This window comes from Tursiops truncatus, chromosome 3 (assembly GCF_011762595.2).
Source record: "Tursiops truncatus isolate mTurTru1 chromosome 3, mTurTru1.mat.Y, whole genome shotgun sequence".
Taxonomy (NCBI): domain Eukaryota; kingdom Metazoa; phylum Chordata; class Mammalia; order Artiodactyla; family Delphinidae; genus Tursiops; species Tursiops truncatus.
In genome coordinates this window covers 42,576,725-42,604,596 of record NC_047036.1, presented here as the reverse complement: position 1 = coordinate 42,604,596, position 27,872 = coordinate 42,576,725, and the positions used below count along the sequence as shown (strand labels likewise).

The 27,872-nt window shown below is 41.2% G+C and overlaps 1 protein-coding gene and 1 long non-coding RNA gene across 7 annotated transcripts in view; both read left to right on the top strand.

Moving 5' to 3' along the window:
* Positions 1–12,638: 12,638 nt before the first annotated feature.
* On the top strand, positions 12,639–19,401 carry LOC141278275 (uncharacterized). Its single transcript, XR_012330677.1, has 3 exons — positions 12,639–14,195; positions 17,777–17,912; positions 18,476–19,401. It is a non-coding gene; the product is annotated as an uncharacterized lncRNA (long non-coding RNA).
* A 592-nt stretch (positions 19,402–19,993) lies between these two features.
* The window catches only part of PLPP1 (phospholipid phosphatase 1), a 120,205-nt gene continuing 112,326 nt past the window's right edge, over positions 19,994–27,872 (top strand). For 2 of the 6 annotated variants that reach the window (XR_012330674.1, XR_012330675.1), the window contains exon 1: positions 20,489–27,832. Coding sequence is in view for 3 of the 6 variants with exons in the window: in XM_073802123.1 (XP_073658224.1) it covers positions 20,399–20,456 (58 nt within the window). In the remaining 3 variants the exon portion in view is untranslated. Of the gene's footprint in view, positions 20,457–20,488; positions 27,833–27,872 lie in introns of those variants that run through there. The other 4 variants (XM_073802123.1, XM_019930040.3, XM_019930041.3 and 1 more) reach the window with 4 other exon arrangements.

The following is a 27,872-nucleotide window of genomic DNA, read 5'->3' as shown; positions in this document are numbered from 1 at the left end:
TGTTGGCCCTCTGTATGTCTTCTTTGAAAAAATGTTTATTCAGGTCCTCTGCCCATTTTTTAATTTGATTGTTTGTTTTTTTGATGTTGAGTTTTATTAGTTCTTGGTATCGTTTGGAGATTAACCCCTTATCTGATGTGTCCTTTGCAAATATCTTTTCCCATTCAGCAGGCTGCTTTTTCATTTTGTTGATAGTTTTCCTTGGCTGTGCCAAAATATTTTTAATTTGATGTTATGCTATTTGCGCTTTTGTTTCCCTTGCCTAAGGAGACAGATCCAAAAACATTGCCAAGACTGGTGTCAAACAGCATACTGACTGTTTTCTTCTAGGAGTTTCATGGTTTCAGGTCTTACATTTAAGTCTTTAATCCATTTTGAGCTTATTTTTGTATATGATGTGTGTATATTGAGTCTTTTGCATGTAGCTGTCCACTTTTCCCAGCACCATTTGCTGAAGAGGCTGTCTTTTTCCCATTGTATATTCTTACCTCCTTTGTTGTAGATTAATTGACCATATAAACGTGGGTTTATTTCTGGGCTCTCTATTCTGTTCCATTGACCCATGTGTCTATTTTTGTGCCAGTACCATACTGTTTTGATTACTGTAGCTTTGTAATATAACTTGAAATAGGGACATGTGATACCTCCAGCTTTGTTCTTTCTCAAGATCGTTTTGCCATTTGGGGTCTTTTGTATTTCCATACGAATTTTATAATTATTTGTTCTAGTTCTGTGAAAAATGTCATTGGTGTTTTGATAGGGATTGCATTGAATCTGTAGATTGCCTTGGATAGTATGGCCACTTTAACAACATTAATTTTTCCAATCTATGAGCATGATGTATTTTTCCATTTATTTGTATCATCTTCAGTTTCTTTCATAAATGTATTGTGGTTTTCTGAGTACAGGTCTTTTACCTCCTTGGTTAGGTTTAGTCCTAAGTATTTTATTCTTTTTGATGCAGTTGTAAATGGGATTGTTTTCTTATTTTACCTTTCTGATAGCTCTTTGTTAGTGTATAGAAATGCAACAAATTTCTGCATATTAATTTTGTATGCTGCAACTGAATTGAATTCATTTATTAATTCTAATAATTTTTTGGTGGCATCTTTAGGATTTTCTATGTATAGTATCATGTCATCTGCAAACAGTGAAAGTTTTACTTCTTTCCAATTTGGGTTCCTTTATTTCTTTTTCTTCTCTGATTGCTGTGGCTAGGACTTCTAATACTATGTTGAATAAAAGTGGTGAGAGTGGGCATGCTTGTCTTGTTCCTGATCTTAGAGGGAATGCTTTCAGCTTTTCACCATTGAGAATGATATTAGCTGTGGGTTTGTCATATATGCCCTTTATTATGTTGAGGTATGTTCCCCCTATACCCGCTTTGTGGAGAGTTTTTATCATAAATCAACGATGAATTTTATCAAAATCTTTTTCTGCATCTACTTAGATGATTATATGATTTTACTACTTTTGTCTTTTAACCTTCCTACTAGCTTTATATATTTACCATATATCTGCCTTTACCATTGAGATTTTTTCCTTTCATAATTTTCTTATTTGTAGTTGTGGTCTTTTCTTTTCTCCTCAGAGAAGTCCCTTTAACATTTTTTTGTAAAGCCAGTTTGGTGGTGCTGAACTCTTTGAGCTTTTGTTTGTCTGTAAAACTTTTTATCTCTGCATGATACCTTGCCAGGTAGAGCATTATTGCTTCTTTTTTTTTTAAATATAACTTTATTTATTTATTTTTGTCTGTGTTGGGTCTTCGACGCTGCACACAGGCTTTCTCTAGTTGCAGTGAATGGGTCTACTCTTTGCTGAGGTGCACAGGCTCTCATTGTGGTGGCTTCTCTTGTTGTGGAGCATGGGCTCTAGGTGCATGGGCTTCAGTAGTTGTGGCATGCAGTCTCAGTAGCTGTGGCTTGTGGGCTCTAGAATGCAGGCTCAGCAGTTGTGGCGCATGCGCTTAGTAGATCCGATGCATGTGGGATCTTCTGGGACCAGGGCTTGAACTTGCGTCCCCTGCATTGGCAGGCAGATTCTTAACCACTGCACCGCTAGGGAAGTCGTTTTTTTGTTGTTGTCTTGTGTTTTGGTTTTCTTTTTCCTTTCATCACTTTAAATATATTGTGTCACTCCCTTCTGGCCTGCAAAATTTCTGCTGAAAAGTAAAATCATAGTCTAGGGAATTGCCTGGAAGTCCCGTGGTTGGGGCTCCATGCTTCCACTGTAGGGGGTGTGGGTTTGATCCCTGGTTGGGGAACTAAGATCTCACAAGCTGCACGGTGCCTGCCGCCTCCAAAATAAGCTCATTGTCTTATGGGAATTCCCCTGTATGTAAATAGTTGCTTTTTCCTTGCTTGTTTTAAGATTCTCTCTTTGTCTTTAATTTTTGCCATTTTAATTATAGTGTGTCTTGATGTAGATCTCTTTGGGTTTACCTTGTTTAGGACTCTCTATGCTTCCTGGACCTGGATGTCTGTTTCCTTTCCCAAGTTAAGGAAGTTTTCAGCTATTATTTCTTCAGATAAGTTCTCTGCCCCTTTCTCGCTCATGTCTCTTTCTGGGACCCCTATAATGCAAATTTTAGCTTGATGTGATCTTGGACGTCTCTTAAACTATGCTCATTAAAAATTTTTTTTCAGGCTTCCCTGGTGGCACAGTGGTTGAGAGTCCGCCTACCGATGCAGGGGACACGGGTTCGTGCCTCGGTCTGGGAAGATCCCACATGCCGCAGAGTGGCTGGGCCCGTGAGCCATGGCCGCTGAGCCTGCGTGTCCGGAGCCTGTGCTCCGCAGCAGGAGGGGCCGCAGCAGTGAGAGGCCCACGTACAGCAAAAAAAAAAAAAAAAAAAAAAATTTTTTTTCTTTTTTCTATTCAACTTGGGTGATTTCCACTACTGTCTTCCAGTTTGCTGATCCATTCCTCTGTATCATGTAATCTACTGTTGGTTCCTTCTAGTCTATTTTTTATTTCAGTATTGTATTCTTCAGCTCTGTTTGTTTTTTTTTTAATATTTTCTAACTCTTTGTGAAACTTCTTACTGTGCTTACTCTTCCTCCTGAGTTCACTTATCATTTTTATGATAACTGCCTTGAACTCTTTGTTGGGTAGATTGCTTATCTCCATTTTGCTTAGTTCTTCTTCTGGGGTTTTATCTTGTTTCTTCTTTTGGAACACATTCCTTTGCCATTTCATCTTGCCTAATTCTCTATTTTCATTTCTATGTATTAGGTAGGTAGGTGGGTTATGTTACCCAATCTTGGAGAAGTGGTCTTATGCAGGAAACATCCTATGGGGCCCAGCTGCACAGTCCCCTCTGGACACCAGAGCTATATGCTCTAGCAGTACCCTCTATGTGAGCTGCATGGGCCCTTCTGTTGTGGTGTGGCCAACTACTATGGGCACGCTGGTAGGTGGGGCTGGCCCATGGCCCAGTTGGCTGCCAGGCCCTGCCTCGTATGGAGACTGCCAGTTTGCTGGTGGCTGAGGTCAGGTCCTGGCACAGTTGGCTGCAGGGTCCTGGGGGTCTTGAGGCTGGTGCCAGCCTGCTGGTGGGTTGGGCTGGGTCCTGGGGCACTGGCTGCTTGGCCTGGGGGCTCCCAGCACGGGTGCCTACCAGGTGGTGGGTGGGTAAGCCCCTGGCACTAATAAGCTAGAGAGAGAACTCCAAAATGCCGCTTGCCAGCACCAGTGTCCTTGTGGTAGAACAAGCTTCTAAAAACAGTTGCTGCCTGCATATGTGTCCCCAGATGCAGTCCTACTTGCCTTCTACCTCTCCAGAAGGCTCTTCAAGATCAGCAAGTGGGTCTAGCCCAGGTTTCTTTCCAATTACTGCCTCTGTGCTGGGTCTCAGAGCATGTGCAGCTTTGTGTGTGCCCTTTAAGAGCGGACTCTCTGTTTCCTAGGGCCCTCTGGCTCTCCTGTACACAAGCCCTGCTGGCCTTCAAAGCAAGACATTCTAGGGGCTTGTTTTCCCAATGCAGGATCCTTGGGCTGGGGGAACCCAGTGAGGGGCTCAGACCCATTGCTCTCTAGGGGGAGTCTGCAATCATGATGATCCTCCCATTTGTGGGTCACTCACCTGCGGGTATAGTACTTGAATATACTGTGTCTCCACTCCTCCTACTCATCTCATTGTGCTTCCTTCTTTATATCTTTAGTTGTGGGAAATCTTTTCTGCTAGTCTTCAGGTCATTCTCATCCATAGTTGCTCTATAAATAATTGTATTGATATGCCCCTAGGAGGAGGTGAGCTCAGGGTCTTCCTACTCTGCCATTTTGGCCACCTCTCTAATTCTATCTTTTACAGATGAATGCTTTTGATGTTTAGTGCCTTTTAAACTATGTGAAATATACATAATTATGGCTAAAGTCTCAAAAATAACCAAATCTCAAAAATAACCAAATAACCAATCTCAAAAATAACCAAAATCAGATTGCAGAGAAAGTTTTCTGCTTTAATGCCATGCTTAATTCAACTTAGACCAGCAAAATAGAATATTCACAAAAGTCATCAGACATTATCCAGTTAATAAGAATGATATTGACTTTAATCTATCATTTGGATTTTAGTGATAATGTAAATATAAAGTTCAATCTATTTATTTATTAAATAGTGTGTGTTTGTTTGGAGGCTACTCTCATTCTGTAGTCCAGCTCAGCATCATGGTTTCATTCTAGTAGGTAAAAGAAAACTTGGAGAATCCAGAAATTTGGACTAGAGTAGCCTCCTCTTTAAGCACTGCTTTTTAAAAAATGAGTCCACAGATCACCTACATCAGAATCATCTTGAGGTGTAAAAAATATAGATTTTTCTACTTCACTTCCAAAAATTCTTATTCAGTTTCTGGGGAGAAGCCCAGGAATCATCTGGTCTCCAGGTGATTCCAATGTGCATTCATGCAAGAAGCTGGCAATAGGGAGTTCCAGCAAGAGATACTAGGGAATTCTGGTAGGCTAGCTTGCAGAGCTCAGCTGCAAGTGAACTATAAGACAGGTAAGCATCTGGCCTCCAAGAAGCCTCAAACCAGTCCTATACCAGTTCTGGGCTACTTGTTATCAGATCTTTCTTCAACTCTTTCTCTGCTCTGCTCAGTACAGCAGGGTATCTTTTTCCTGCAGGCTGTTTCCTAGGCCCCTGTAGATTGACTTCCCAGTGGGATTAGCCAGTGAGAGATATTGGCATAAATCTGGAGGGCAGAAGGAAGAAGCCAGGGCATTTTTTCCACATCTCTGTCTTAGCCTCCTTCTCGAGCTGCAGTTGTGTCTTCTTCACTGTTCAGCTTCCATCAGACAGGCCCACTGTGGTTCTTGTTTCCACAAGTTGACTCCAGCCCCCAGTCTCGAATCATATCATTTTCAATCTCTGTACCTCCAGGTTTGAAGTGGAAGTGCCTTCCTTCTTCTGCTGCTAATATCTGGAATGCTTTAAATTCCATATTAATTTCTCAGCTACTCCATCACCCGTGTAACCAATTCTCTTTCTTAAATTCTCTTTATTTTAAATACTCAGAATGTTTCTGTTTTCCTTGTTGGATGACGGCTGATAGAGGGCCCCAGCCATAGGGCTAGCTAGGGTTCAGAACCAGTTCTCCAGTCATTCCCGAAGCAGATAGAACAGAATAAGTCCTGGGGCAGGCTGCCAAGAATAAGTCAGACAGGGCCTCAGTCATGGGGTGAGGCCTTGAGGTGTATGCCTCAGGGTTCCCCAAACATGTGTTAAAGCTTGGTTCCTCCCCACAAACTGTATCTTGTTATCTTAAAAATAGGACACAAGAGTACAATGTCTTGTGGAAACCATACCACTGGAGTGCCTAGCATGTAGTAACAGCTTAATTAATATTTTTTGACTGGGTGTGCATAGTTTGCAAGGGAAACTATTTGATCAGATTTAGGGTGAAAAATGAGAAAGAGATTCTTCTCACCTCTATCCAACAAATACTTCCGGCATAAAAAGAAATGAAAGGTTATTTTTCTAAAGCTATTAATTTTTATTTTTAAGCATCCAGAAATTTTTTCTTCTGGAACTGTATAGAGTAAGTCCCCTACATATGAATGAGCTGTGTTCCAAGAGTGAGTTCATAAGTCCAATTTGTTCATAAGTCCAACAGATTAGGTACCCAATTAGGTACCCAATTAACACAATCAGCTATATAGTACTGTACTGTAATAGGTTTATAATACTTTTCACACAAATAATACATAAAAAACAAACAAAAAACAAAGAAAACATTTTTAATCTTACAGTACAGTACCTTGAAAAGTACAGTAGTACAGTATAACAGCTGGCATACAGGGGCTGGCATCGAGTGAACAGGCAAGAAGAGTTATTGACTGGAGGAGGGAGAGGAGGCAGGAGATGGTAGAGCTGAAGGATCATTAGCAATAGGAGACGAAGGGCAAGCTGCAATTTCACTCATGCCTGACGCTGATGGCATAGGTTCTGGTTCCTTGCTGGATTCAATTCTATCTACCCTCTTGAAACAACGATCCAGTGACATTTGGGTAGTAGCTCTTTTCTTCTCATTATAGATGACAGTAGCACTGGGTTGCATTCTGAACTGTCGCTGCAGCCTTCATGTACGATTCTACGTTCGGGTCTTTTGCCTCAAAAACTAACAGTGCCTCCTCAAACAAAGAAAATCCACTTGCCACTTCCTGCGTTGTGAATCTCTTCGGTTCTTCAGTTACTTCTTCTTCCTCTTGTCTCTCTTTATCCTTTTCCTGGGCCCCCAATTCCATCTTTTTGCCTTGCGCCACTCTCTCAATTATTTTCACTTTTGTTTCCATCGTTATTGCTTGGCACTTAGCAGTACCAGCTACATCACTGCTGCTTTTATGCTTGCTTCCAGACATCCTGGGCTTGAAATAAAGATACTGTACTACTGTACTGTATACAGTACTGTCCAGTAAAGTACACAAAAGCACAACCACTTGTAGAGGATGCACACACGTGACAACGTATGACAGTCACATGAGCTAACTTACGTGATTGGACATGCAAACCACATTCGCATCTTTGAAAGTTTGCAACTTGAAAGTTTGTGTGTAGGGGACTTACTGTAATATCTTTGAGAGATTAAGTCAGGGTTTTTTAAAACTAGAAAACCAAGACTATGAGCTAAGAATTTATTTTGTCTTCCTGGCAGTGAACATTAGTCAGTATCTTGCTTTTGCAAAAAATGCATGTTAATGAGATATGCAATATCAGTTGCTTGTTACATTAGATTTCTACCACAGTTTTGTAGTAAAGTGTTAACATCCTTAGGAAACTGAAAGTCTAGTATTACTGGGAAAACAATTAAGATTTGGAAGAAAGCAGACATATTGAGATTAATGGGTTAATTTTTCACTCTAAGTTGGTACATTTAATATTTTTATTTATTAAAATTCCATGAAACAAAATTTCTATGTAACTAGTCTCACTCAATAACTAGGACATATAATTTTTTAAATAAAAAATTAAAGTGTTGATGTCCAATATTATAATAGTTTCAGATCTACTATATAGTAACTTGACATTTGCATACATTATGAGATGATCACCATGATGAGTCTAGTGACTATCTGTCCCCATACAGAGTTATTTAAAGGTTAAAAATACTGGACTTCCCTGGTGGCGCAGTAGTTAAGAATCCACTTGCCAATGCAGGGGACACGGGTTCAAGCCCTGGTCCAGGAAGATCCCACATGCCATGGAGCAGCTAAGCCTGTGCACCACAACTACTGAGCCTGCGCTGTAGAGCCCACGAGCCACAACTACTGAGCCCGCGTGCCACAGCTACTGAAGCCCGCATGCCTAGAGCCCGTGCTCCGCAACAAGAGAAGTCACAGCAATGAGAAGCCCATGCACCGCAACAAAAAGTAGCCCCCGCTCGCCACAACTAGAGAAAGCCGGTGCACAGCAACAAAGACCCAACAGAGACAAAAAAAATAAATAAACACTAAATTGTCTTTGTTTTGGGGGTATTGAATTGTGTTTTTTCATCTTTTTTTCTTTTTCATTATCCATACATTTCTAAAAGAATGAGCATTCAGGGACCTCCCTGGTGGCGCAAAAGAGACAAAAGAGACTTTTCAGGTGTAATTAAATTAAGAACTTTGAGGAGATTATCCTGGGATATCTGGGTGAGCCCAAACTAAAATCACAGGTGTCCTTGAAACTGGAGAACTTCGCCCAGATGTGGTCAGAGGGAGATATGACGATTGAAGAATGTTCAGAGAGGTGCAAGGTTGCTGGCTGTGGGGATGAGGGAGACCATGAGCTAAGGAATATGGGCAGCCTTTAGAAGCTGGAGAAGGCAAAGAAATGGATTCTCCCCTAGATCCTCCAGAAAGGAGCACAGTCCTGCCAACACTTTGATTTTAGCCCCGTGAGACACGTTAGAATCCTGCTCTACAGAACTGTAAGATAATAAATGTGTGTTGTTTTAAGCCACTAGTTTGTGGCAATTTGTAATAGCAGCAATAGAAAACTAATACACCTTCCTTCTCCTGATTGTTGGAAATGCATTTTTTAAGAAATATGTCATGCTTTCACCCCTTATGAGCTGCCACTGCCAGCAGCAGCAATAATGATCCTAGAATGTCAGAAGTTTGGCAAGACTGGGAGTTCTTAACTGTATTGCATCAAAACAGATATGCAAGGAGTAAAGGGCACAGAGGGCTTATCTACAGTTTGACCTCTTCACTGTCCTTGGAGGCTCTGTCATGAAAAGAAGTGCTGTTTCTGCAAGGTACAGAGATCAGGGAAATGCTCCTACATATACCTGCCCTTGGTGTAACAACAAAAATAACTTCATAAATAGGGAAATCATTCAAGTAAACACATGGCATGCCAGTGATTCTAAAAATCCATTCACACATCTGAGAGCTGGTTATACCTCCCTGACCTGGGGTCAAGAAGATGATCTTTCCAAGGTCACCAACAATAAGAGAATAATATAACAATCAGAGAACTCCGTTGTTATTAACAAGCCAGCAAAATGATAACTTGAGAGTGTGTCAGTCAGTGGCAACCTACTCTCTCTCCCCATATTCTCCGATAGGACCTTTGATTTTTTTTTCCAGTTGTTTTGAAAGTGTTATGTCAATACAGCTTTAAGAGAGTTTCTTAAATTCTGGAATTTAAGAATTTAGGAATTCTGGAACCACCGTTAGAGCTAATATTTGATACATGACATTGACACATCATAGTTTCTGGATACTTGCTAATTTGGGTTGAAAATTGTTTGGCTTTATCTTGTAAAGTTGAACATATGCACACCTGTGTTAGTTTTCTATGGATGCTGTAGCAAATCACCACAAACTGTATGGCTTAAAACAACAGAAATTTATTCTCTCACAGTTGTGGAACCAGAAGTCCAAAATCAGTTTCACTGGACTGATTCAAAGTGTTGACAGGGAATTTTGCCTTCTTCTCTTCTGTCTGGAATCAAATCTCCTTTTGCCTCCCACTTATAAAGACACTTGTGATTGCATTTAGAGCCCACCTGGATGATCTAGGATAATTTCCTGATCTCAAGGTCCTTAACTTAATCACATCTGCAAAGACTCTTTTTCCATATAAGTTAAGATCTTTGGGGGCCATTGTCAGCCTACCACAATACCCTAGCAATTCCACTCCTATTAAACGCTCTAGAGATACTCCTGCCAAAGTGCACAAGACTGTTCATAGGTGTATACAAGACTGTTCATAGGTGTATTTTTCGAAGTGCATTTTAGAAGTCCAAAGGAATCCACCCAGATGTTTGTTGATAGGTGAATGGAGTGATAATGAGTGGCATATTCACATAAAGAGAAATTTATCCATTAGTGACCATGACTGATCTGTAGCAACAGGAAGCATGAATAAGCAGCAGATACAATGGTGAGTGAAAAAGCAAATCCTCACTTACTAGTGTACATGATACGATACTGTTTTTATAAAGCTCAAAACATGTAAAATATTAACCAGGGACAAATATGTGGTAAAGTCATGATTTTCTTTTAAATAAAGGCCATGATAAAGACAAAATTTAGAACGTAGTAACCTCTGGGTTAGTGGTGGTGGAAAATGGAGCAGGCTGGGGGTTTGGGGTTGGGACGGAGCACTCAGGTAACATCAACAATATTGGAGACGTTTTAGCTCTTATGTCGGGTAGTGAGTCCTAAGGTGTTTATTTCCTTATGCTTTACAATTTACACACATTACAAATATTCCTTTATATGTATCAAATATTTTTAAAAACCCTAAGGTAATGGACCTAGAGGGTGGTATGCTAAGTGAAATAAGTCAGACAGAGAAAGACAAATACTGTATGATTTCACTTACATGTGGAATGTAAAAAAAACCCAAAACCCAGAAAAACCCAACCAAGCAAACAAAACAAACCCAAAACAGACTCATAGATACAGAGAACAAACTGGTGGTTGCCAGAGGGGAGGAGGGAGGAAAGTGGGCAAAATAGGTGAAGGAGAGTAAGAGGTAAAAAATTCCTGTTATAAAATAAACAGGTCACGAGGATATAATGTATAGCATAGGGAATATAGTCGATAATACTGTAATAACTTTGTATGGGGACAGATGGTTACTAGACTTATCATGATGATCATTTCATAATGTATTTAAATACCAAATCACAAAATTGTATACCTGAAACTAACATTGTATGTCAACTATACTTCAATAAAAAACCAAAACCAAACCAAACAAACAAACAAAACCCTCAAAAAATCCACCATGGTAATTAATGGCATTGTGTTAGGCATTTTTTGAAGTTAGGTATATAGACTCAAGCTGGTTAGAGAAAACAGAGGGACTTATCACAAGGATTCATATGGATAAGAACTGGGAAGCATCTGGGATTTGAAGCAGCTGAAGTATCGACTCCGATCTCCTCCGTTCTTGTATGCAAAGGGGAAGAGTCTGGTGCAGGAAGGCTGGTTCAGCTATAAACAGGTTATCTAACAAATTCTTAACTTGCTGATAGCTTCATTTTTGAGAGCAGTGTTTCCTCCCTAAATATAACAATCACACAGAGTAATTTAAAAAATTACCAGATTTAATAAATCAGGATTTCCAAGACCCTAGCTAATCTGCATATTTAATAAGCATAGCAGGTGATTTTCATTATCAGGGAAACCTGGGAAATTTCTGGAGCATTGCTTCTTAAACGTTAATGTGCACAGGAGTCACTTGGGATCTTTTTGAAATGCAGATTTTGACTCCGTAGGTCCACGGTGGAATCTGAGTGTGCCTTTCTGAGAAGCCTCAGGTAATGCAGACACTGCCAGTTGAGGGCACTATTTGAGCAGCAAGTTTCTAGAGCTCACTATCGTGTCACAGACCACCCCCCCCCCCGTTTTTGTTTGTTTGTTTGTTTGTTTTTTGGGTTTTTTTGCGGTACGCAGGCCTCTCACTGTTGAGGCCTCTCCCGTTGCGGAGCACAGGCTGCGGACGCGCAGGCTCACTGGCCATGGCTCACGGGCCCAGCCGCTCTGCGGCATGTGGGATCTTCCCGGACCGGGGCACGCACCCGTGTCCCCTGCATCGGCAGGCGGACTGTCAACCACTGCGCCACCAGGGAAGCCCTCGGGAAGCCCTCACAGAGCCCTTTTGAAAATCTAGGAAGAGCCATCTATAGATCATTTCACAGCAAAATTTCACACACAGAATTTAACATACAATTGCAAAGGGTTTGGAGCACCCCTGGACACTGTCCTTAGGCCAAGGTTAATAGGATACACCATCAACACCATTTCATTCCTGATGAAATGAAAGGAATCTTTTTTTTTTTTTTTTTTGCGGTACGCGGGCCTCTCACTGTTGTGGCCTCTCCCGCTGCAGAGCACAGGCTCCAGACGTGCAGGCTCAGCAGCAATGGCTCACGGGTCCAGCCGCTCCGCGGCATGTGGGATCTTCCTGGACCGGGGCATGAACTCTCAACCACTACGCCACCAGGGAAGCCTACAGGAATCTTTGAATAATAACATCCAACATTTATTGAGCACCTACTATATGCCTTGGCACTATGCTAAGAGTTCTGGACGTATCATCTCATTGAATCCTCACAACAAACCTATGAGGAGGGTACTGTTGTTATCATTCTCATCTTACAAATAAGGAACTGGTGCATAGAAAGTTTTAAGTAATTTGCTCACGTGTATTCAGTGGGCCTGATTTCTGAGCCCAGGCGTTGAATTACTACGTTGTACTGCAGTCTCAGTGCCTAGCAATTACTTTGAAGAAAGTAATTTATTTTATTAAAATCTGTCTGGAGAGTGAAAATGTGGACTGACTAGACCCGAGGTTTTCAAATTCTGATGGCATCAGAATCTCCTGGGGCATTTGTTAAACATGATAAAACAGGGCTTCCCTGGTGGCACAGTGGTTGAGAGTCTGCCTGCCAATGCAGGGGACACGGGTTTGTGCCCCGGTCTGGGAAGATCCCACATGCCGCGGAGCGGCTGGGCCTGTGAGCCATGGCCGCTGAGCCTGCGCGTCCGGAGCCTGTGCTCCGCAGCGGGAGAGGCCACAACAGTGAGAGGCCCGCGTACCGCAAAACAAAACAAAACAAAACATGATAAAACAATGCTTGAGTTCCATCCTAGAATAGAATCTCTGGGGATGGGGAAGAGAATTTGTGTATTTAACCAATGCCCCAGATGATTCTAATGTGTAAAGTTTGAGTATCATTGCCATGGATTTTACAAAGGGCAGTGTTTTAAAAATCCAAAGGTAAGTTGAAATTCGTTATGTGAGAAACTCTGAAAGGGAAGGTGGCTCCGAGGTTTAGGAAGTTCTGCTTTCCTGACTCCGATCTTAATGAGGAAGAAAAGCAGGACAAGTTTCCTTTGCAGTCCAATCAGGAGTATTCCATAAAACAGTCACTTAGAAGGGGACAGATCCACTTTTTTTTAAGTTTATGATATTTATTACTGGGGTTGTTTACAGAAAATAATCTCTTTTCCACTATTAAATTTTTTTTTATTGAAGTATAGTTGATTTACAATGTTGTGTTAGTTTTGGGTATACAGCAAAGTGATATCTATCTATCTATATATCTTGTTGGTTATCTTTTTTTTTTTTTTTTTTTTATGTACGCGGGCCTCTCACTGTTGTGGCCTCTCCCGTTGTGGCGCACAGGCTCCGGACGCGCAGGCTCAGCGCCCATGGCTCACGGGCCCAGCCGCTCCGCGGCATGTGGGATCTTCCCGGACCGGGTCACGCACCCGTGTCCCCTGCATCGGCAGGCGGACTCTCAACCACTGCGCCACCAGGGAAGCCCGATTATCTATTTTATATATAGTAGTGTGTATCTGTTAATCCCAAACTCCTAGTTTATCCCTTCCCCCTTTCCCCTTTGGTAACCATGAGTTTGTTTTCTATGCCTGTGGGTCTATTTCTGTTTTGTATATAAGTTCATTTGTATCCTTTTTTCTTTTAGATTCCACATATAAGCGGTATCGTATATTTGTCTTTCTCTGGTTTACTTCACTTAATATGATAATCTCCACTGTTAATTTAGACATAAGAATAGGTGTTTGTCTCATGTGACCTTTCAGAACTTTTAAATACCATAAAACTGTCTATATCTGGGAAAATACTAGTATTAATTTTTTTTAAAGGTAAGGAGGGAGGAAAAGATTCACTTTTAAAGTACAGTTGACCCTTGAACAATGAGGGTTTGAACTGCTCGGGTCCCCTTATACTCGTTTTTTTTTCACTAAATGCATACTATAGCACCGCCTGATCCCCATTCGGTAGAATGCATGGATGTTGAACCTAGGATACGAAGGGTCAACAGTAAAGTTATTCTCGGATTTTCAGCTGAGGATCAGCTCCCCTAACCCCCAAATTGTTCAAGGGTCAACTGTAGCTCACATTATCAAGGACACAAAAATGTACTTATAAAGTGGTGTCATGAGCCTGTAAGAATAGCGGAGGGAAAATTAACCCTACTCCTCACCTCTGCCCCCAGACAAGCTTAAATTTGGGGGGAAAAAGCTAGAATAACAACAGAAAGCATGGGGGGCATAGCTTGACTCTCTCCTAGACTGTTGTTTATTTTTTGTTTTCTGTTCATTTGTTTATTCAAGCAATTTAACAACAACAACAAAAAAAAACTGCATGTGATTTCATTGGGCCAAGTACAGCTCTAGGAGCTGGGGATACAGAGGTGAAGAAGGCTTACTCCCTTTGCTTTAAGGAGGTGAGTTAACCAGTTATATCAATACAGGGATGAGGTTTAACAAAGCGCAAACTGGGGGTTGTGAACAGAAAAGAAATTAAAAGATGAGAGAAGGGAGAATTTTAGTATGATTTGTAAAACAGCTGAAGAAGGTGGAGTCTGATTAAAGACTAGTAACTGGATGGCAATCCGACTCAAGATTTCTTTTTTAAGAAAAATATATATGATGTCTTTAAGGCTATAGATATTTTATAGGCAATTAACTTCTCTACCTCTGGTGATATACTATTTTTAAGAGATGGTTAAAGGAATAATTTGTGAGCATCCTAGAGAAAGGAAGTGGTGATAACCTGAGACCAGAATAACTCAGCAAGACCACCCCCATTTCTTTGGTAGACTAGGGAACCATGGTAAATTTGCATCTGAGTGGGTGTTAGGGAAGCAGAAATAATAGATGTGGATTCACAGAAATCTTTGTTTTTGAAAAAATATGTATTGTGTGTCTGCCTAGATCAGACATTTGCAAGGCAATTGCACCTACATTTTTATATTTGATTATCACAATAAGCCGATTAAGGAAATATTGTCTTCCTAAAAAAACAAACAGAAAACTAAGGCCCTCCAAGCTTGACACTGAAGGAGAGTCTTGGTGGAAGAATATCTTGGTGGAACTGGTTTGTCCACCCATAAGGACTCCAACTCTGACCCTAGGGATTCACCTCCTTTTACAGAGGTGAATTACTCTCACAAGTACTTTCCTCACATTTGTAGACTGGCTCAATTATAATAGAAGACTTTCCCCTTAATACTCTGCAACAAAGCTGAAAGAGGGCTGGAAGCCATAAACAAGATTTTACGAACCACAGAAGATAATAAAATGGAAGTAAACGCAGAAAAGGACTTGAAATTAAATATGGTTTACAAAATAAGGTTTTATTCATCTTGAATTTACAGCCCACTGCAGAGATTATGACTTCCTCTCAGTACTAGATTATTTGTTTTAAATGACTGTTTTCAGCATGTCGCTATGTATTTTCAGTGATGTATTTTTACCTCCAGCCACACTTTAAAGCTACAAAGTGCTATAACCTACCTTCTAGAACCTTATCTTCTACTAGTCCTCAGTGTGAGTTCCTTGTTTCACAGCCTTTCCTACTCAAAGACCCCAGAATATGTCACTTGTTTTGCCTCTATGCTCAAACCATTCTTCAACATCCATTCTAGATACAAAAGTTGTTTTATTCAGGGCTTTGTGGTTTCAAGGACCAGAAATTCAATTAAATTAGCTCAAGTAAAAGGTTTTCTTAGAGTAGTATGATATGTGATTTCTCAGAAATAGTAATCAAAGTACTCTTGAGCCTTGTATCAGTTGTGAATATTTGAGACTTAAGCAATTTTTTTCCCTCACATTAGAAGAAATCTGGAGGTAGCCAAGTTGCTGGTTGTTTTAGTAGCTCAAGATTAAAAAGACCAGTGATGTTCCTCTTCTTGACCATTCCCTCATGATCACAAGGTGGCTGCTGTAACTCTAAATATCGTGTCCATGTTCAAGGAAGGTAGAAAGCGGAGGGAAGCGAAACCAGTCTTTTCCTTTGGTCACGAAAGTAAAAACTTTCACAGAAATCTGCCAGTAGACTTCTGCTTACATTACATTTACAATAACTCTGTCACATAGCTGCTTATAAAGGAAGTGAAATGACAAGCCACATATTGGAAGGAAAATTTACAACACAAAGAATTGCTACTGAGAATATAAAAACTTTATAGTTTGATAAAAATAAGATAAACAACCTAATAGAAAAACAGGCAAAAATGTGAGTAGGCAATTGACAGAAGAGGAAACATTTTTGGTGAATAAATTTAGGAAAAGATGCCCAACCACATTAGTGATCAGGGAAATGCAAATTAAGACTATGTTGAAATATAGACTATATCTATTAAATTACCCCAAATTAAGAAATCTCAAAATATTAAGTGTTGCTGTAAATGTGGAGTCTTATCTACCACTGGCGGGGGGGGGGGGGGGGGGGAGTAAAATGGTATAACCGCTTAGCAATCCAATCTGGGGTTTTCCAGTGAAATTGGATTTTTGCATACCCCATGATGCAGCAGTTCCACAGCTAGCGATTCCACACAGGAGACATGTACATGAATGTTCACAGCAGCATTATTTGTAATAGCAAGAATGGAAATAACCCAGATGGTCATTGTCAGAAGAATGAATGATACATTTATATGATACACCTGCAATGATTGCAGCAACGTGAATGGGTGTAAGAAATAAGTGAAAAAAATCAAGGGCAGAAGACTACATATATGGCATAATGTTTTTAAAAGATACAATACAAGAAGGCTAAACAATATATATTTTCAGAAATACATACACGTGTGGTCATGTGTTTTTGAAAAAACAAAGCAAGGAAAAGATAAACACAAAATTCAGGATAGTGGTTACTTCTCCTGAGGCAGGGAACAAGAAAGGGATTGAACACACAGGTAGATTCAATGATACCACAATGCTCTAGGTATTAAGTTGAGTAGTGGATTCCCAGTTGTCTATTATTATGCTTCATAACTTACTTATATGTTATATATATATTTATGTATCAAATGTTACATAATAAAAAACTTTAGTAAGGTAATAAATAGCTTTGACAATAAGTACAAAAAGGACTATATCATATTGTGAAATTTTGGGGGGGCGGAGACACATGTACTAGGGAACCAGACACTTACATTTTTAATTGTTTTAGTTTTACAATGCTTTTTGAGTATAATAAACACTTTCTTGCTTCAGTCCAGGTGGGGAGAAAGGACATAAGCACATACAAACACAAATGCTCTAAAGGAATTTATTCTTATTACTGTGCAGAAACTTTATAAAATAAAAAGAAGTAAGCGCTATTGGAACAGAGAGATGGAGACGTACCGATAACACTATGTTAAAGAACAGTGCCAGTAGAGGAATAGGGACAGAAGTGAGACTACACAAGTATTTCAGGAGAAATTAAAAGGGAGGTTGTAGATTACAGTCTCCTTTTCAAAATGCTTAGTAATAAAAGAAGAGAGGAAATTAGTTTCTCTCTTCTTCAGAGATTCTTCGAGACTATTCTTCCCAAGCCCACTCTTTTGCTTTTGTATTTGATGGCTGTATTACAGAGACAAAAATACAGACCCCAGCACAACTTTGCTAGGCATTTAAGAAAATCTCTAAGGTTTCATGTCCTATCCAGGGACACACTAGTACCTACCCCCAAGGGGGTGTTAATGGTGTCACTATATAATCAGTGTTTCCTTTTTATTATTTTCACCATCATTCAAGGTTATTTAACTCATTCTCAATTCTAGTGATCACACTAGAACCCAATCATGATAATAAACCAAAACAAATAAACAACACTCTCTCCAAAAACTAACAAAACCCCCCACCTCAAAACAAAATGACATTTCTTAATCATTCTCTCAACTGAAGACTTACTGCTTATAATCTGCACGTAGCACAGATCCCATTTAAAATCACAGGGCATGACAATGCATTTTAATGGACTTTGTTGATCTTTTTTTTTTTTTTTTGCCATGCTCATCGACTTGTGGGATCTTAGTTCCTCAACCAGGGATCAAACCCAGACCCTTGGCAGTAAAAGCACGGAGTCCTAATATTACTCAGCCATAAAAAGGAACGAAATTGAGTCATTTATTGAGACGTGGATGGATCTAGAGACTGTCATACAGAGTAAAGTAAGTCAGAAAGAGAAAAACAAATATCATATATTAACGCATGTATTTGGAACCTAGAAAAATGGTACAGATGAGCTGGTTTGCAGGGCAGAAGTTGAGATATAGATGTAGAGAACAGACATATGGAGACCAAGGGGGAAAAAACCGCAGTGGGGTGGGGATGGTGGTGTGCTGAATTGGGCAATTGGGATTGACATGTATACACTGATGTGTATAAAATTGATGACTGATAAGAACCTGCAGTACAAACAAACAAAAAAAACAACTAATACTAAACTTTCTTTGGGTTATTTGTATGGAAATATGTTAATATAAATGTTTCAGACATTACATGAAATTTCTAAAAATCTTAAAAAGTAAATAAATAAAATAGCCCCTCTTGCAGGAGCCCAGAATAAATAAAATTGCATGGGATTGGATTATTAAAAAAAAAAAAAAACATGGAGTCCTAACCACTGGACCGCCAGGGAATTAATTCTCTGTTGATCTATTTTTAAAGCTATTATTTGTAACTCCTCCAAAGGGAAAACATGTCTTAATATATTAACTGTCTCCTTTACTAGCTTCTCACCTAAGAAAATGGCTGTTGGTGTGGGAGAGACAGGAAAGAACAATGTAACTCTCACCTTCCTGTGAAGTTTCCAGAGCTCCCAGATGAACACTCTGTCCCCTTGCGTGCCTCCTATACACCAACACACTTCTATCACGATATTCACCTAATCAACACATGCCAAATACTTACATACCACAAGTAAGTTCAATTCACTGTGGCCTTGCAATTTGGGGTCCCTGTAACTCTGGAAGTAAGGGAAGTCAGAGAATAAACAATGGCACATCCTTCTCAGGTGTAAAGTGTTTAAAGCTTTCAGAAGATATTCAAACAAAAGGTGAAATCCAATGTTCACATTCTTTTTAAAGAAAAACATGCTTCTTCAAATACATTTTTTTGCTTGTTGGGGGATCACTTGGGGCAAGATCTTCAGATTCCCTGAGGGTGATAGTATCTCTCCACTCATTTTATGACTGTTTTGCAGGCAAAGTCAGAAGTACTAGGTAACAGTTTTCAATTTGTCTCACATCTTATGAATGAGGAGGAGAGATACCAATGGTTAACATCTGTAGAGGGTTTAAGCTTTTAGAAAACACTTTCATGTGTATTTTTTCTGGGCTTTATCACTTTTTGACTAGAACACAGAGCAGGGATTATCAACATCCCAATTTTACAGGTTAGGAAAATGAGATTACTAAATTTTGCTAGGGTCCTCCTGGAATCAGGGGTGAGAGGAATAAAGAAAACTCATTCTGACACTTGCTAAAGTGGTGAGGAAGACTTTATTCCAAACTATTGCAATAGGGGGTCATAACTTGCAACAGGAGAAAGCAATTGTGCTCAACTCCGAATACAGCAAAGACATCTGGGAGTTTATTACAGCCAACAGACAAGCAGAGTGAGCGGGTTAGTGGATGGAAAATTAAGAGAAAACATTAAGGGTAGGGGGATTCCTGATTAAAGGCAGGCCAAGGACTTATATATTAAAGGACTTACGTATAAAGGAATTTGATCACATATGAAAAGTAACCAGATACCAAGGGTACAGGGATGACTTAGCAGAATTCACGCTAATACGGGGCTCTGCCCTGCCAGATTCGAAGGCCTCAATGGAGGCCCAGGCGAGTAGAGGGCTCGGAGGAGCCTGGCTAAAGTTTGGATAGGGAGAGAGTCTTTGTCACTGACTACCCCGTTCCTCTTTATTACCCAATCCCCATGAGGAGAGCTGGCAGGCAGCCAGGGTCGAGAGTCCAGTTCTCCCCCCGAGTCAGCAATGACCGGCGGCCAGGGATGCGGAGGCCAGGTTGGGCGACCACTGGCAGAAAATGGATCTGAGCAACACCCCTCGCACCACACGGGAGGTGACCCCACGCTCCGCCCGTCCGCCGCGCGGCCCACTTGAGGGGCGGGCTGCGCAGGTCGGGCGGGGCGGGGCCAGAGGCGCCGATTGGCTGGCGCGCCCCGGCCTGGTGTTTCCCCGGCCCCGCCCCGTCACCCCTCACTGGCCGCCCCGCCTCTGCCGCGCTCCCCCAGCCCGCGAGGCCGCGCGCAGGCGGGTCCCGCGCTGCCCCGCGGGAGGGGCCGAGCCCGTGTTCCTCCTCCCTACCGGTCCCCATCCTTAAAGCACGAGCCCGGACGCCCCGCCCGTTGGAGACGGCGTCTGGATCTGGACAGCGAGCGGCCGGGGCGGGCCACGGCCGACCGAGGAGGGCCTGAGGCAACGGACCCGCCGCGGCTGGCACACGAGCCTCTCGGCCCCGACTGAGTGGTTGCGGGAGCTGTGAGGGAAGGGGTCGCGGGCGCCATTGCTGCCCGTCAGAACGCCGCAGGGTCCCCGTCAGCCCTCGGCTGCTCTGCCCCGGCTGGGAGGAGCCGTCGCCAGTCCCCGGCCCGGTCTCGTGAATCGGGTGCCTCCTCTGCCGCCCGCGCCGAGACCATGTTTGACAAGACGCGGCTGCCGTACGTGGCCCTCGATGTGCTCTGCGTGTTGCTGGGTACGTACGCGCCGCCGGCCGGAGGGGCGTGTGCGCGCGAGCCCGGGGTGTGGGTGCACCGGTGGGTTGCGGGTGTGTGTCCGCTGGGAGGGGACTAGGCGAGAGCCGCGGACGGGCGTGGGGTGGGTGTGTGTGTGTGCCTGACGCGCGAGCCGTGCCGGGCGAGACGCTGGGGGCGGTTTCCGCAGCCCGGGGACCCCGCTTCGCAGCCCGCACCCCGGCTCCCGCGTGGCCGCTGCTGTTTGTCGCCCGGCGGTGCGCTGAGCCCACCTTGCTTGGATGCTGTTCACGCCTCTGCGCTCCATCCCTTGCTCTTCTGTCCTCTGTTTCCCCTTCCACTCCCAGCCCGGAGGGTGGGCTCTTCCCCTCTCGGCTGTAGGGAAGCCTGGTCACTGGCTCATCAGGTTCAGTAGCGAAACGGGAGGTTTGATGCATTGGGGGTTCTCAGTAACTGGCGCCAGTGCCAGGTTTATCTTATTTGTGGGAAGCCGTTTACATTTGCGTCTATTAAAGATTAGAACTCTCCTAATTAGAAGGTGTTACCAGCTTGTAAATTGTCAGGCTGTAAGTGGTTGTGATGATGCCAGGTTTCTGCCTATAGGTTTGAAGAACGTTGCTTTTTGGGGGCTGGAGTGGGGATGGTGTGCCCCAGACCTGCTGTGTCCTTCTCTGCACAGACCTTGCCATTGTGTAGCTTTCCATCTCCTGTGAGAGCCCAGAAGTAGCACTAGACATTTCTTTGGCTGCAGCAAATTTGGCGTTGTCTTTCTGACAGAAGAGTTCAGTTGTGGGTCTTCTGGTTGCCAGTTGCTCTTTTATTTTGACGAGAAAGAATAGAAGTCATTTGGCTAAGGGATAGGCGTTGGGAGGAGAGATTTTCACCTTTTCAGTATGTATTGTGTAAGGCAGTATCTTTGAACTATTTATATGTTATGGAAAAAACGACAACAAGAAGACCTGCTCTATGTTTGGGTAGTCCTACTCATGGTTGAGTATCGAAGTAATGGTATTGGCAAGTTCTCAGCGTTGGTTGGAGGGCTGTGACTTCAGCATCCTAGATGCAGGTCTGCATAATGGCTTTTCAGTGATAGGAAATTTTCCCCGGTTTTAATCCAGTGTTCCACTCTCTTGCCTCAAACCTGACCATTTAGGTGCTTGCAGTCTTGCCGAAGTTTTACAAATTCTGTTACCTGTTTTTTGAGGAAAAATCTCTTTTTTATTTATGAAACATCTTTATTGTTTACGAAGACACTTACTGTATAGCTCCACAGTGAATTTTAGGAATTCAGTTCAGGAAAGGGAAACACGATTTTGGAACACTATTTTTATAGAAGCACAAGTGATCCTTTCAGATGTCCGGACATATTCATAATTACATTAAATATATTCAAATTTATTTTCAGTGAAAAGCTTACCTTGGTAAAGATGTTATATTTAAAAATGTATTTTAACTTGTACTGAATATTAGTGGAGGTTTGTTAAACTTCATTTATATTATAGTGAAGGGAGAGGAAAATGTTTAGTCATAAGTAACTTTGATAATTCTAATATATTGGATATTATTCTGTCATTGCCACATATTGTGTATTGTCAGAATTATACATAAACTTCTCCTTTTCCTACCTTGTGGGAGTTGGTAATTTATGAAACAAAAGTCATGTTTTCTCTTTGGGCCAAACACTGAACCAGGATAGATGAAACATAATACTGCTCTTAGGTAGCTCAGTGTTATTAAACAGAAAGCCATATGGTAAATCTATGTTTTGTTTTGTTTTAATTCATGTATAATGGAGGAACCTATATGCAGTACAACTTTATAAATTGTAGGTTCTTGCAGTCTATATTTTCAATATGATGGAAACATCACATAATTGTCCTATAGAGGTAAGGGTAATTTTATTGCTACATGGGCCTAACAGTTGCAGAATTTATGACAGCTCTCAAAAAAGATAAAATTGTGTTTATGATTTTAAGTATCTTTGATGGTTTTGGAAAAAGCTTGTTTTGGGGACTTATGCATTTAGTATCAGTATCAGATATTTATACCGATCTATTTGAAACACATTTTATCTGTTCTTGTGTTACTAGAGTTTTAAAGTAATTCAGTGTATTGTCAAGATAAGCCCAGAATTCCCTATTCCTAAATAGAAAGTGAAGTGTTATTTTAATTTGGTATATACGATGACATTAGATTTAACAGTATCAACACTCCATTACAAGCAGCAGTGAAGGAGAACAGTGATGCTAGAGATACAAAGCATTTTCATGCTAAGTTTTTGGAGATAATATATTTTTATAGCAAACTCACCTTTCTAGTGGAGTCTAAGGGTCCACTTTAAACCAAATTTTAAATTTGGTTTTCATTCATCTTACTGACAGCAGGAGACTGGCGGCCTAAAATCGTGGTAGCTCAAAGAGGGTTATCAACTTGGCATTAACTTTTTTCTTTTTCTTTGGAGAACTACAGGTGAGATTTGACTATAGCAACAAAAAGATGATTAAGCACTTCAAAGTACAGGGTTATGTAAAAGTGATTCATAATTATAATGTGAATATGTTCCAGGTTCTGTTAATGGTCACCCAACATCATATAGTGTATCCATTTGATATGCTGATGTTATGTGATTGTGTTACATGGTTACTTTATAATATTACAGAAGGTGACGTCTGTTGAAGTGATAGTTAAACATGCTTGTGGGGGTGTGTGTGGGTTGTGCATGCGCGCACATGTGTATACGCGTTTCTACCCCAAATCAGTGTTATCACCGCTGGGAAATGTGAGTTCCTCCATATAATATACCCAGATTATTAGTTCCTTTAGTGGAGCTGGTCAATTCTTGGAAGAAGAGTGAGAATTTTGAGAGATGATGTATATTTGATTCCTTTCTGAGATGGAGCATGGTCTTGCCATCTTTCTCTGGCTCTTTTGATAATGAGTTCTATGATTGTAGAAAAGGCCATAAATACCATCTGAGCACACAAGAAAAGCTGTCCTATAGAGAATGGTAGTGGGCTGGTATGAAAGCTGTGTTTTTGCTCAATGTTTTAAACCATGTCCTAAATAAAACTTATTAGTGTTTAATTGCTGAGGGTCATTCTAGATTTTATGCACCCTGGCATTAGGCTGCCAGTTAATGGACACTGAGTCCACTAATTGATTCAGTGCACATTGATTGAAGGCTAATTCTGTTCCAAGTTCATGTTAAATGCTAGGGATACAAAGATGAATAAGACAATCTGTGCCCTAAAGGAGTTCAGGGTCTAATGAGGGAGAAACAAACAAGAGTCACAACACATCATGATAAGTGTAATAATGAAGGTATGGAATAGATGGCCTTTGAGTACAAAGAAGAGAGTTGCTCTAGATGTGATCCATTATAGATAAAAGGGTTGTCTGTTTATTCTTAGAGATGCAGAAATGACAAAAATTACCTAGGACTACTCTTAGAATCTTTTTTTTTTTCTTCCTCAACTTGATATAGGGCAGTGGGAACCCAAATAAGTACCTGTGTTTATAACTTTTTTGCAGGTTCTCATGATGCCTAGAAGATTTGGGTGGAACTGGCAAAGCCTTTTTATGTGCCTGTGTTTTGCTGGGTGGCGGTCATTTGGAATATCCTTCTGTATTGTATATTCTCCTTTTGCCCCTTCAGATCTTTTCTCCACCCTGCTCTTGCTTTTTGGTTTCTGGTTGGCCTGGACCAATGGGACAAGAGCAGGAGGCCTGGAAGAGCCAGTTTACTCCTGCTGGATTTGTGTTGCCAGAGCTGTTCTGTGTTTTGTGAGTAGGTCACAGCTTCTATTCAGTGGCCTTCTGTGCCAGCCAGCTACAGTTACAGATCTTTCTGGGTTCTGGTAACCCTTCACTTGCCCCTTTAGGCCTAGAGATGATAATGACTTTCTCATGTTGCTGGTGTGGGAGTATTCCACCATCCCCTTCTGCTTTCCCTAAACCCTGCCTATACTTTTGAAGATTATTCCTTCATTAAATTCTCTCTTGAAAACCTTATTTGGATGTGCTGTTTTTTCTCCAGGGCGCTACTGATAATACTCATGTCCAAACAGATCTGAGGTAACTTCCCTTTCTGCACTTGACACCAGTTACAGTTTCCTATAATAGCAGGTGATACAGCAACTCGTGAGCTCCAACGTTGGCTTTCTTGGAATGGAGTGGGTCATGGTTACCTCAGCATGCTGCAAACGTGGTATCACCATTATGCCAAATCAGAGTCAATAAATTTAGGGGAAAATGTGGCAGCAAAAAACATTGGCAGCCATAGGTGGTTGTGGAATCCCTGTTACTTATTCTTCTCCAGTAATTATGCTGACATCATCCTGCCCCTTAAGTAGTACCCCTCACGAGTGCTCCCTTTCCTGACCCTGAATCTGGGCCCCTTTCTCAAGTAAAAATCAAATACTTAATGAAAGGGTCTCACTTGCTAAATAGTCTGCAGCCTTCCCTTTTCTCCTGACATTTATTTGTTCATTCACTCATTATTGGGTGAATTCACTCATGTATTTGTTTCTTATCTAGTAGGTGCTGGGCATTCTGTTAGATACCAAAGAGGTAAATAAATAAATAGGACATAGTGCCTATCCTACTTGCCATTTCAACTTCTGTTAACTTCTATTCAGCAAACTTCTTTTGCTTCTGATGAAAGTTTACTGTGCTTGTTTCTCTGTTTTATGTAACTGTTCTCTTTCCTCTCAGCCACAGAGAGAGAGAAGGAATCTCAAAAGATGAACAAAAATTTGTCAAACTGGTATATTCTTGGGTCAGACTGGCCTCCTGTTGCAAGGCTTTTTCTACCTTTTTTTTTTTTTTTTTTGCGGTATGCGGGCCTCTCACTGTTGTGGCCCCTCTCGTTGCGCAGCACAGGCTCCGGACGTGCAGGCTCAGCGGCCATGGCTCACGGGCCCAGCCGCTCCGCGGCATGTGGGATCTTCCTGGATGGGGGCACGAACCTGTGTCCCCTTCATCGGCAGGTGGACTCTCAACCACTGCGCCACCAGGGAAGCCCCTTTTTCTACCTTTAAATGGCTAGTTCGGAACAAAAGCAGAGGCCTGGAGGAAATTGATAGTATTTGGCTCTAGTTGGTTTTATACAGTTGACTTTAAACTTAAATTTACCTTGCTTGGAATAGAGTATGGAAATATTCAGAGAGCATTCCCCTCTATAGCTTTTATGAAAAGTAATTTTTTCCTTTATATTCTTTTTGAATTACATCCTTTTGGAAACTCATGGACATGCTATGAATCTTTATTAATTTCTTTCTTGTTTAGTCATTTTTGGCTGAGTTCTACCAAAGTTTCCTATGTGTTACTTAGCTTGTGGAATTATTCTAATTCTTTTTGATAAGAAATTAAAGTTTAAATTGTTACTGTTTACCCTGCTAAAAAAGAAGTTGGTAGTAAGTCATTAAACACCCACATTTTAAGTGAACCAGTTAACTTGTAGCTTCAGTTTTATGGAAAGGATTTTGGAATGTTAATTGTTTGTTTCCTCCTAACTTAGGTGGCTTAATTCAGCATATGAGAGGGAAATATACAGTCTATGTAATAAGCTAGTTAGGGATTATATGGACACTGTCTTGCCTCTTTTATTATTTTCTTTATGAAAAAGTGTTCATTCAGATATTATGAGCAGTGGTTACAAGTAACTTTCTTCTTTCTTTTTGGCCCTCTTCTTTTTCTACTTACCTTATTTTTCATTTTCACTTTTTCCACTCCAGCCTGCTTTCCTTCTTCCCTTCAACCTTCTTGCTGTCTAGGTTTAAAGCCCAGATGGCTCAGAGTTGTTTTTTACTTAACTGAAACTACTCTAACATTGGGAATGACTTTTTCTTTAAAACATTAGATAGACAGCACAGTGTAGTGACGGACTCTGGATCCAGACTGCCTAGGTTCACATTCCAGCTCCTCCATTTACTAGCTGTGTGACCTTGGGCAAATTTCCTCTTTGTGCCTCTGTTGCCTCAGCTGTGTAATGATAAAAGTACCTACCTTGTATGGTTGTTGTGAGGCTTAAATGAGTCAATATATAAAGGGTTTAGAGCAGTGCCTTGCACTTAATGTGCACAATATGTTTGTCAAATAAAATTAATCATCTATAATCCTACTATAGCAACATCATTATTTTAGTAAAAATAACATCAACATCGTTTTGTAATAGGGACAAAAACACAAACTTTAAACCGTTTCCCATGAGTACTCATGGAATGTCTTTGAAGCTTACAGAACATCTTGAAATAGTAGTGTTTTATCAGTCACATGTAAAAACCACATATATGATCTTCAGGTAGTGGTAATCCCAGCTGTGGTAGAAATCGATCTGTATAGTCTGTGGTAGAATGTAATTAAACAAATGGAAAAACTGTTACTTTATACAGTGGTTAAGTCCTGAATTTCAGCTTAATCAAGAAAATGGAGTTAGCCACACTCTGGTCACCTTCACTGTTTTTATTGCCCAGGCCTTGGAAATGATTGAGTGACCATGTAAAAAAGTAGACTTAATATTCCTAAATTTTTTGAATGACCTTAATTGTGCATCCTCATTTGTGTAAATTCTATTGTTTGAATTCCTATCTGTAGTTGAGCAGGCAACAAAGAAAAAGCTATTGTGTAATACCTCTTTATACCCCCTCTCCCTCTTACCCCTGTTTTCCAATCAGGTTTTATTTATTTATTTATTGCTTGCTTGCTTGCTTGCCCTGGCACGCAGCTTATTGGATCCTAGTTCCCTGACCAGGGATCGAACCGAGGCCCCCTGCAGTGGAAGCATGGAGGCCTAACCACTGGACCTCCACGGAATTCCCTCAGATATTTATTTTGACATATGTTAACCTGATACTATTTTTTATGTTGTGTTTAACACAATGTTAAGTTTTTAAAATATCTGACTTTGCAACATCCTTCATTTATTTATTCATTAGCTATTATGTGCTTAGTACAATGCTAGGAGCTGTAATTATCACTGTGAAAAAGATAGGTAAGGTCTCTATACTAATAATGTAAGACAATTACAGATGTTTGTGAATGCCATGGAAGAATGAAAACAAGATTAGAAGAGAGTGAGATGTTGGAGGGTGGCAATCTCAAGGAAGGCTTCTCTGACGAGGGCATTTTTTTTTTTTTTTTTTTTTTTTGTGGTATGCGGGCCTCTCACTGTTGTGGCCTCTCCTGTTGCGGAGCACAGGCTCCGGACGCGCAGGCTCAGCGGCCATGGCTCACGGGCCCAGCCGCTCCGCGGCATGTGGGATCTTCCCGGACCGGGGCACAAAGCCGTGTCCCCTGCATCGGCAGGCGGATTCTCAACCACTGCGCCACCAGGGAAGCCCTGACGAGGGCATTTTTGATTTCAGATTTAAGGATGAAAGTAAGTTGGTCATGGAGGAGCTGGAAGATGATTCCAGGCA